The 12,112-nt window shown below is 60.6% G+C and overlaps 1 protein-coding gene across 3 annotated transcripts in view; it reads right to left on the reverse strand.

Moving 5' to 3' along the window:
• The window catches only part of LOC140493434 (CD82 antigen-like), a 173,363-nt gene that overhangs the window by 47,764 nt on the left and 113,487 nt on the right, over nucleotides 1–12,112 (reverse strand). For all 3 annotated transcript variants that reach the window (XM_072591864.1, XM_072591865.1, XM_072591866.1), the window contains exons 6-8: nucleotides 5,358–5,471; nucleotides 4,969–5,121; nucleotides 3,195–3,275 (exon numbers count right to left, since the gene is read on the reverse strand). In XM_072591864.1, the coding sequence (XP_072447965.1) occupies nucleotides 3,195–3,275; nucleotides 4,969–5,121; nucleotides 5,358–5,471 (348 nt within the window). The remainder of the gene's footprint in view (nucleotides 1–3,194; nucleotides 3,276–4,968; nucleotides 5,122–5,357; nucleotides 5,472–12,112) is intronic.

Below are 12,112 nucleotides of genomic sequence, written 5' to 3' on the forward strand. Positions count from 1 at the left end.
GGGTGGGGGGTGGGGGGAGAGTGTGGGGGGAGGGTGGGGGGGGTGTGGGCTGTGGGGGGAGGGTGTGGGGGGTGGGGGGAGGGTGTGGGCTGTGGGGGGAGGGGGTGGGGGGTGGGGGGAGGGTGTGGGGGGTGGGGGGAGGGTGTGGGCTGTGGGGGGAGGGTGTGGGGGGAGGGTGGGGGGAGGTTGTGGGGGGAGGGGAGAGGGTGGGGGGTGTGGGGGGTGGGGGGTGGGGGGAGGGTGTGGGGGGTGGGGGGAGAGTGTGGGGGGAGGGTGGGGGGGGTGGGGGGAGGGTGGGGGGGGTGTGGGCTGTGGGGGGAGGGTGTGGGGGGAGGGTGGGGGGAGGGTGTGGGGGGTGGGGGGAGGGTGGGGGGGGTGTGGGCTGTGGGGGGAGGGTGTGGGGGGAGGGTGGGGGGAGGGTGTGGGGGGTGGGGGGAGGGTGTGGGGTGTGGGGTGTGGGGGGTGGGTGTGGGGGGTGGGGGGAGGGTGTGGGGTGTGGGGTGTGGGGGGTGGGGGGAGGGTGTGGGGTGTGGGGGGTGGGGGGTGGGGGGAGGGTGTGGGGGGTGGGGGGAGAGTGTGGGGTGTAGGGGGAGGGTTTGGGGTGTAGGGGGAGGGTGTGGGGTGTGGGGGGAGGGTGTGGAGTGTGGGGGGAGGGTGTGGAGTGTGGGGGGAGGGTGTGGGGGGAGGGGGAGGGTGTGGGGTGTGGGGGGAGGGTGTGGAGTGTGGGGGGAGGGTGTGGGGTGTAGGGGGAGGGTGTGGGGTGTGGGGGGAGGGTGTGGGGGGAGGGGGAGGGTGTGGAGTGTGGGGGGAGGGTGTGGAGTGTGGGGGGAGGGTGTGGGGGGAGGGGGAGGGTGTGGAGTGTGGGGGGAGGGTGTGGAGTGTGGGGGGAGGGTGTGGGGTGTAGGGGGAGGGTGTGGGGTGTGGGGGGAGGGTGTGGGGTGTAGGGGGAGGGTGTGGGGGGAGGGTGTGGAGTGTGGGGGGAGGGTGTGGAGTGTGGGGGGAGGGTGTGGGGTGTAGGGGGAGGGTGTGGGGTGTGGGGGGAGGGTGTGGGGGGAGGGGGAGGGTGTGGAGTGTGGGGGGAGGGTGTGGGGGGTGGGGGAGGGTGTGGGGTGTGGGGGGAGGGTGTGGGGTGTGGGGGGAGGGTGTGGGGGGAGGGGGAGGGTGTGGAGTGTGGGGGGAGGGTGTGGGGTGTAGGGGGAGGGTGTGGGGTGTGGGGGGAGGGTGTGGGTGTGGGGGGAGGGTGTGGAGTGTGGGGGGAGGGTGTGGAGTGTGGGGGGAGGGTGTGGAGTGTGGGGGGAGGGTGTGGGGTGTGGGGGGAGGGTGTGGGGTGTGGGGGGAGGGTGTGGGGTGTGGGGGAGGGTGTGGGGTGTGGGGGGAGGGTGTGGGGGGTGGGGGGGGGTGTGGGTGTGGGGGGAGGGTGTGGGTGTGGGGGGAGGGTGTGGGTGTGGGGGGAGGGTGTGGGGTGTGGGGGGTGGGTGTGGGGTGTGGGGGGTGGGTGTGGGGTGTGGGGGGTGGGGTGTGGGGTGGTGTGGGGTGTAGGGGGAGGTGGGGGTGTGGGGGGTGGGTGTGGGGGTGGGTGTGGGGGGGGGGTGGGTGTGGGGGGGGGGGGTGGGGGTGTGGGGGTGGGGGGTGTGGGGGTGGTGGGGTGTGGGGGGGGGGTGGGTGTGGGTGTGGGGGGGGGTGGGTGTGGGGGGTGGGGGGGGGGTGGGGTGTGGGGGGAGGGTGGGGGGTGTGGGGGGGGGTGTGGGGGGGGGGTGGGTGTGGGTGGTGGGGGGGGTGTGGGGTGTGGGGGAGGGTGTGGGGTGTGGGGGGGGGGTGTGGGGTGTGGGTGGGGGTGTGGGGTGTGGGGGGAGGGTGTGGGGGTGGGGGGAGGGTGTGGGGGTGTGGGGGGAGGGTGTGGGGGGTGGGTGTGGGGTGTGGGGGGGGTGGGTGTGGGGTGTGGGGGGAGGGTGTGGGGGGGGTAGGGGTGTGGGGGTGGGTGGGGTGTGGGGGTGGGGGGTGGGGTGTGGGGTGTGGGGGGAGGGTGTGGGGTGTGGGGGGAGGGTGTGGGGGGGGTGTGGGGGTGGGTGTGGGGGGGTGTGGGGGGAGGGTGTGGGTGTGGGGGAGGGTGTGGGGTGTGGGGGGGTGTGGGGAGGGTGTGGGGTGTGGGGGGGGTGTGGGGGGAGGGTGTGGGGTGTGGGGGGAGGGTGGGGTGTGGGGGGAGGGTGTGGGGTGTGGGGGAGGGTGTGGGGTGTGGGGGGGTGTGGGTGTGGGGGGGGGTGTGGGGTGGGGGAGGGTGTGGGGTGTAGGGGGAGGTGTGGGGTGTGGGGGGGGGAGGGGTGTGGGGGAGGGTGTGGGGTGTAGGGGGAGGTGTGGGGTGTGGGGGGGGTGTGGGGTGTAGGGGGGGTGTGGGGTGTAGGGGGAGGGTGTGGGGTGTGGGGGGGGGTGTGGGGTGTGGGGGGGGTTTGGGGTGTAGGGGGAGGGTGTGGGCTGTGGGGGGGGTGTGGGGTGTGGGTGGAGGGTGTGGGGTGTGGGGGGAGGGTGTGGGGTGTGTGGGGAGGGTGTGGGGGGAGGGTGTGGGGGTGTGGGGGGAGGGTGTGGGGTGTGTGGGGAGGGTGTGGGGTGTAGGGGGAGGGTGTGGGGTGTGGGGGGGAGGGGTGTGGGGTGTGTGGGGAGGGTGTGGGGTGTGGTGGGGAGGGTGTGGGGTGTGAGGGGAGGGTGTGGGCTGTGGGGGGAGGGTGTGGGGTGTGTGGGGAGGGTGTGGGGTGTGGGGGAGGGTGTGGGTGTGAGGGGAGGGTGTGGGCTGTGGGGGGAGGGTGTGGGGGTGTGTGGGGACGGTGTGGGGTGTGGGGGGGGAGGGTGTGGGGTGTGGGGGGAGGGTGTGGGGTGTGGGGGGAGGGTGTGGGGGGAGGGTGTGGGGGTGTGGGGGGAGGGTGTGGGGTGTGGGGGGAGGGTGTGGGGTGTGTGGGGGAGGGTGTGGGGTGTGGGGGGAGGGTGTGGGGGGTGTGGGGGGAGGGTGTGGGGGGAGGGTGTGGGGTGTGGGGGGAGGGTGTGGGGTGTGGGGGGAGGGTGTGGGCTGTGGGGGGGAGGGTGTGGGGTGTGGGGGGAGGGTGTGGGCTGTGGGGGGAGGGTGTGGGGTGTGGGGGGGGGGGGAGGGTGTGGGGTGTGGGTGGGGGTGGGGTGGGAGAGCGTTAAAAGCAGTCTGTGTGACCTACCTCTGTGACAGCGACTCCAATGCACACCCCCAGGATAATGCCGTTCTGATAGAGCCACTCCTCAACATTCGACATGCAGCCCTTCATTAAACACAAACAAGAAATATCCCCTCATTACCAAAACCCTACCGTTCGCCACGACATAAACAGGAACATCCCCTTCACCTTCAGGACAGATGACCTGAGGGAGCAGGAACGCTGCTTGGAGAGACCTGGGCACATTCCTTCACATCACCAACAGGGAAGGAGAAACTGGGAGTTTTTTGGGACCACTTGCGCCCTCCCCACTCTCGGTAAAAATCTGGTCGTCAGTGCAAGGCACTGTCTGTTCTTACACGAAAGGGCAGGTCTACCCAAAACCTGTTGGTCTTCCAGAACCAGGGTGTTGATCCCAATCCGAGTGTTACAGACTGGCACATTCCTGAATCCAGGACTAAACCAAGGTACCGTGGGGACAGACCACCATCTGAGGCCTTTGTGCTGAAGTGAAACAGTGGGCCTTTCAGTTACCTGATACTCCCAGAGGCTCAAATATCTAAACACTGCCCTTTCTCAGAAAGAAATGCTTTGGTTGTTTCTCCTAACTGCAGGGAAAACCAAATTTCCAAAGGTTGTTTGTCCTTCGTGTGCAAAGACTGTATAGACCGCCTATAGTAACTGTATGTGTAAATAAAGATTCTTTTAGGAATAAAGTATATCTTGCAATTAACAAACACACTGCTCTCTTGCACATTCACCGTACGACTGTCCCAAACACACACGGACGGGAAAATCAGCCCAGTCCCCACAATTATCCCCAATCATGCACTCCATCACAGGACGCCTGTACTTATGCAGTGAGAGCTGTACTTGGCTTGGATTTGGGGAGTGGGGGTGGAGGAAGAGGCTGGTGTTCGGGTTCGGGTTGTATTTGGGGCAAGGGGGAGAAAGAGACTGGTGTTTGGGAGGAGGGGAGGCCTGTGTTTGCGTTGGGGGATGGGGAGAGGCCTGTGTTTGTGCTGGGGGGTGGGAGAGGCCTGTGTTTGTGCTGGGGGATGAGGAGAGGCCTGTGTTTGTGCTGGGGGATGGGAGAGGCCTGTGTTTGTGCTGGGGGATGAGGAGAGGCCTGTGTTTGTGCTGGGGGATGGGGAGAGGCCTGTGTTTGTGCTGGGGGATGGGGAGAGGCCTGTGTTTGTGCTGGGGGATGGGGAGAGGCCTGTATTTGTGCTGGGTGATGGGGAGAGGTCTGTGTTTGTGCTGGGGGATGGGGAGAGGCCTGTGTTTGTGCTGGGGGATGGGGAGAGGCCTGTATTTGTGCTGGGTGATGGGGAGAGGTCTGTGTTTGTGCTGGGTGATGGGGAGAGGCCTGTGTTTGTGCTGGGGGATGGGGAGAGGCCTGTATTTGTGCTGGGTGATGGGGAGAGGTCTGTGTTTGTGCTGGGGGATGGGGAGAGGCCTGTGTTTGTGCTGGTGGATGGGGAGAGGCCTGTGTTTGCGCTGGGGGATGAGGAAAGGCCTGTGTTTGTGCTGGGGGATGGGGAGAGGCCTGTGTTTGTGCTGGGGGATGGGGAGAGGCCTGTATTTGTGCTGGGTGATGGGGAGAGGTCTGTGTTTGTGCTGGGGGATGGGGAGAGGCGTGTTGTTGGGTGAGCTGGGGAAGGGCGATGTTTGGGTGAGGCCCCTGAGTTTTGTGGGGGACAGTCTTTGGGGGGGTGCAGGATGGTGGGCGGGGAGGGGGGTTGTCAGGGGGTCCTGACAACAGGGGAAAGAGCAGCGTTAGCTTCGGCAGACTCACCACTCGGTTCAGAGACTGTTCTCCCTGACAGAATCCAGACTCATGCCTTGTTTTGTTTCGAAAACAAGAACATGGGAAGACGGTCATGGAGATGTTCCGGATGATTCTATTCTCCGTCCAGTTTGAGGGACTCATCCAACCACAACAGTTCAGCTGGAACAAAGAGAATCATCCTCAGATAACTCTGTAAACCATCACAGACACAAACTCCGGATTATGATGAGGACAGGTAAAGCTTTAACATGAACGAGTAACTCGTCCCGGTAACCAGTCAGAGTAACAACACAGAGGGGGGGGAGAGAGGAATTCCACGTCTCGAGCTAACGTATTCCCCGAGCACATGCTCTCAGTCACACCCACCTCCCACTGGTTTCCCGCAGCACACTCACTTTCTCCTGGATGTATTCCCACGTTTTCCCGAAACTCTCCTCTGTCTGTTCCTCTGTGTTTGGGTCGTAGGTAACGATCACATTGTGGATAATGTCAGATATTTCCGATCTGAGCTGTGAAACAAATACAGCGTATCGTTCAAAACTCAGTCAGTTTGGAGGGACAACACCGAACATTGGGCATTCGTGATTGCTCACTCCCTCCACACCCCTCACACCCCATACAGCACTAACACTGCACACAGACCTCACTCCCTCCACACCCCTCACACCCCATACAGCACGAACACTGCACACAGACCTCACTCCCTCCACACCCCTCACACCCCATACAGCACTAACACTGCACACAGACCTCACTCCCTCCACACACCTCACACCCCATACAGCTCTAACACTGTACACAGACCTCACTCCCTCCACACCCCTCACACCCCATACAGCACGAACACTGCACACAGACCTCACTCCCTCCACACCCCTCACACCCCATACAGCTCTAACACTGCACACAGACCTCACTCCCTCCACACCCCTCACACCCCATACAGCACGAACACTGCACACAGACCTCACTCCCTCCACACCCCTCACACCCCATACAGCACGAACACTGCACACAGACCTCACTCCCTGTACACCCCTCACACCCCATACAGCACTAACACTGCACACAGACCTCACTCCTTCCACACCCCTCACACCCCGTACAGCACTAACACTGCACACAGACCTCACTCCCTCCACACCCCTCACACCCCATACAGCACGAACACTGCACACAGACCTCACTCCCTCCACACACCCCTCACACCCCATACAGCACTAACACTGCACACAGACCTCACTCCCTCCACACACCTCACACCCCATACAGCTCTAACACTGTACACAGACCTCACTCCCTCCACACCCCTCACACCCCATACAGCACTAACACTGTACACAGACCTCACTCCCTCCACACCCCTCACACCCCATACAGCACGAACACTGCACACAGACCTCACTCCCTCCACACACCCCTCACACCCCATACAGCACTAACACTGCACACAGACCTCACTCCCTCCACACCCCTCACACCCCATACAGCACTAACACTGCACACAGACCTCACTCCCTGTACACAGACCTCACTCCCTCCACACCCCTCACACCCCATACAGCACTAACACTGCACACAGACCTCACTCCCTCCACACCCCTCACACCCCATACAGCACTAACACTGCACACAGACCTCACTCCCTGTACACAGACCTCACTCCCTCCACACACCTCACACCCCATACAGCACTAACACTGCACACAGACCTCACTCCCTCCACACCCCTCACACCCCATACAGCTCTAACACTGCACACAGACCTCACTCCCTGTACACAGACCTCACTCCCTCCACACCCCTCACACCCCATACAGCACTAACACTGCACACAGACCTCACTCCCTGTACACCCCTCACACCCCATACAGCTCTAACACTGCACACAGACCTCACTCCCTGTACACAGACCTCACTCCCTCCACACCCCTCACACCCCATACAGCAATAACAGTGCACACAGACCTCACTCCCTGTACACAGACCTCACTCCCTCCACACCCCTCACACCCCATACAGCACTAACACTGCACACAGACCTCACTCCCTGTACACAGACCTCACTCCCTCCACACCCCTCACACCCCATACAGCACTAACACTGCACACAGACCTCACTCCCTGTACACCCCTCACACCCCATACAGCTCTAACACTGCACACAGACCTCACTCCCTGTACACAGACCTCACTCCCTCCACACCCCTCACACCCCATACAGCACTAACACTGCACACAGACCTCACTCCCTGTACACAGACCTCACTCCCTCCACACCCCTCACACCCCATACAGCACTAACACTGCACACAGACCTCACTCCCTGTACACCCCTCACACACCATACAGCACTAACACTGCACACAGACCTCACTCCCTCCACACCCCTCACACCCCATACAGCACTAACACTGCACACAGACCTCACTCCCTGTACACCCCTCACACCCCATACAGCTCTAACACTGCACACAGACCTCACTCCCTGTACACAGACCTCACTCCCTCCACACCCCTCACACCCCATACAGCACTAACACTGCACACAGACCTCACTCCCTGTACACCCCTCACACCCCATACAGCACTAACACTGCACACAGACCTAACTCCCTCCACACCCCTCACACCCCATACAGCACTAACACTGCACACAGACCTCACTCCCTCCACACCCCTCACACCCCATACAGCTCTAACACTGCACACAGACCTAACTCCCTCCACACCCCTCACACCCCATACAGCACTAACACTGCACACAGACCTCACTCCCTCCACACTCCTCACACCCCATACAGCTCTAACACTGCACACAGACCTCACTCCCTGTACACAGACCTCACTCCCTCCACACACCTCACACCCCATACAGCACTAACACTGTACACAGACCTCACTCCCTCCACACCCCTCACACCCCATACAGCTCTAACACTGCACACAGACCTCACTCCCTGTACACAGACCTCACTCCCTCCACACACCTCACACCCCATACAGCACTAACACTGCACACAGACCTCACTCCCTCCACACCCCTCACACCCCATACAGCACGAACACTGCACACAGACCTCACTCCCTCCACACACCTCACACCCCATACAGCTCTAACACTGCACACAGACCTCACTCCCTCCACACCCCTCACACCCCATACAGCACTAACACTGCACACAGACCTCACTCCCTCCACACCCCTCACACCCCATACAGCACTAACACTGCACACAGACCTCACTCCCTCCACACCCCTCACACCCCATACAGCACTAACACTGCACACAGACCTCACTCCCTGTACACCCCTCACACCCCATACAGCACTAACACTGCACACAGACCTCACTCCCTGTACACCCCTCACACCCCATACAGCACTAACACTGCACACAGACCTCACTCCTTCCACACCCCTCACACCCCATACAGCTCTAACACTGTACACAGACCTCACTCCCTCCACACCCCTCACACCCCATACAGCTCTAACACTGCACACAGACCTCACTCCCTGTACACAGACCTCACTCCCTCCACACACCTCACACCCCATACAGCACTAACACTGCACACAGACCTCACTCCCTCCACACCGCTCACACCCCATACAGCTCTAACACTGCACACAGACCTCACTCCCTCCACACACCTCACACCCCATACAGCACTAACACTGCACACAGACCTCACTCCCTCCACACACCTCACACCCCATACAGCACTAACACTGCACACAGACCTCACTCCCTCCACACCCCTCACACCCCATACAGCTCTAACACTGCACACAGACCTCACTCCCTCCACACCCCTCACACCCCATACAGCTCTAACACTGCACACAGACCTCACTCCCTGTACACAGACCTCACTCCCTCCACACACCTCACACCCCATACAGCACTAACACTGCACACAGACCTCACTCCCTCCACACACCTCACACCCCATACAGCACTAACACTGCACACAGACCTCACTCCCTCCACACCCCTCACACCCCATACAGCTCTAACACTGCACACAGACCTAACTCCCTCCACACCCCTCACACCCCATACAGCACTAACACTGCACACAGACCTCACTCCCTCCACACTCCTCACACCCCATACAGCTCTAACACTGCACACAGACCTCACTCCCTGTACACAGACCTCACTCCCTCCACACACCTCACACCCCATACAGCACTAACACTGTACACAGACCTCACTGCCTCCACACCCCTCACACCCCATACAGCTCTAACACTGCACACAGACCTCACTCCCTGTACACAGACCTCACTCCCTCCACACACCTCACACCCCATACAGCACTAACACTGCACACAGACCTCACTCCCTCCACACCCCTCACACCCCATACAGCACGAACACTGCACACAGACCTCACTCCCTCCACACACCTCACACCCCATACAGCTCTAACACTGCACACAGACCTCACTCCCTCCACACCCCTCACACCCCATACAGCACTAACACTGCACACAGACCTCACTCCCTCCACACCCCTCACACCCCATACAGCACTAACACTGCACACAGACCTCACTCCCTCCACACCCCTCACACCCCATACAGCACTAACACTGCACACAGACCTCACTCCCTGTACACCCCTCACACCCCATACAGCACTAACACTGCACACAGACCTCACTCCCTGTACACCCCTCACACCCCATACAGCACTAACACTGCACACAGACCTCACTCCCTGTACACCCCTCACACCCCATACAGCACTAACACTGCACACAGACCTCACTCCTTCCACACCCCTCACACCCCATACAGCTCTAACACTGTACACAGACCTCACTCCCTCCACACCCCTCACACCCCATACAGCTCTAACACTGCACACAGACCTCACTCCCTGTACACAGACCTCACTCCCTCCACACACCTCACACCCCATACAGCACTAACACTGCACACAGACCTCACTCCCTCCACACCCCTCACACCCCATACAGCTCTAACACTGCACACAGACCTCACTCCCTCCACACACCTCACACCCCATACAGCACTAACACTGCACACAGACCTCACTCCCTGTACACCCCTCATACCCCATACAGCACTAACACTGCACACAGACCTCACTCCCTCCACACACCTCATACCCCATACAGCTCTAACACTGCACACAGACCTCACTCCCTGTACACAGACCTCACTCCCTCCACACCCCTCACACCCCATACAGCACTAACACTGCACACAGACCTCACTCCCTCCACACCCCTCACACCCCATACAGCTCTAACACTGCACACAGACCTCACTCCCTCCACACACCTCACACCCCATACAGCACTAACACTGCACACAGACCTCACTCCCTCCACACCCCTCACACCCCATACAGCTCTAACACTGCACACAGACCTCACTCCCTCCACACCCCTCACACCCCATACAGCTCTAACACTGCACACAGACCTCACTCCCTCCACACCCCTCACACCCCATACAGCACTAACACTGCACACAGACCTCACTCCCTCCACACACCTCACACCCCATACAGCACTAACACTGCACACAGACCTCACTCCCTCCACACACCTCACACCCCATACAGCACTAACACTGCACACAGACCTCACTCCCTCCACACCCCTCACACCCCATACAGCACTAACACTGCACACAGACCTCACTCCCTCCACACACCTCACACCCCATACAGCACTAACACTGCACACAGACCTCACTCCCTCCACACCCCTTACACTCCATACAGCTCTAACACTGCACACAGACCTCACTCCCTCCACACACCTCACACCCCATACAGCTCTAACACTGCACACAGACCTCACTCCCTCCACACACCTCACACCCCATACAGCACTAACACTGCACACAGACCTCACTCCCTCCACACCCCTCACACCCCATACAGCTCTAACACTGCACACAGACCTCACTCCCTGTACACAGACCTCACTCCCTCCACACACCTCACACCCCATACAGCACTAACACTGCACACAGACCTCACTCCCTCCACACCCCTCACACCCCATACAGCACTAACACTGCACACAGACCTCACTCCCTGTACACAGACCTCACTCCCTCCACACCCCTCACACCCCATACAGCACTAACACTGCACACAGACCTCACTCCCTCCACACCCCTCACACCCCATACAGCACTAACACTGCACACAGACCTCACTCCCTCCACACCCCTCACACCCCATACAGCACTAACACTGCACACAGACCTCACTCCCTCCACACCCCTCACACCCCATACAGCACTAACACTGCACACAGACCTCACTCCCTCCACACACCTCACACCCCATACAGCACTAACACTGCACACAGACCTCACTCCCTCCACACCCCTCACACCCCATACAGCTCTAACACTGCACACAGACCTCACTCCCTCCACACACCTCACACCCCATACAGCTCTAACACTGCACACAGACCTCACTCCCTCCACACCCCTCACACCCCATACAGCACTAACACTGCACACAGACCTCACTCCCTCCACACACCTCACACCCCATACAGCACTAACACTGCACACAGACCTCACTCCCTCCACACCCCTCACACCCCATACAGCACTAACACTGCACACAGACCTCACTCCCTGTACACCCCTCACACCCCATACAGCTCTAACACTGCACAGACCTCACTCCCTGTACACCCCTCACACCCCATACAGCACTAACACTGCACACAGACCTCACTCCCTCCACACCCCTCACACCCCATACAGCACTAACACTGCACACAGACCTCACTCCCTCCACACCCCTCACACTCCATACAGCACTAACACTGCACACAGACCTCACTCCCTCCACACACCTCACACTCCATACAGCACTAACACTGCACACAGACCTCACTCCCTCCACACACCTCACACCCCATACAGCACTAACACTGCACACAGACCTCACTCCCTCCACACCCCTCACACCCCATACAGCTCTAACACTGCACACAGACCTCACTCCCTGTACACAGACCTCACTCCCTCCACACACCTCACATCCCATACAGCTCTAACACTGCACACTGACCTCACTCCCTGCACACATACCTCACTCCCTCCACACCCCTCACACCCCATACAGCTCT

This window comes from Chiloscyllium punctatum, chromosome 22 (genome assembly GCF_047496795.1).
Source record: "Chiloscyllium punctatum isolate Juve2018m chromosome 22, sChiPun1.3, whole genome shotgun sequence".
In the NCBI taxonomy this organism is placed as follows: domain Eukaryota; kingdom Metazoa; phylum Chordata; class Chondrichthyes; order Orectolobiformes; family Hemiscylliidae; genus Chiloscyllium; species Chiloscyllium punctatum.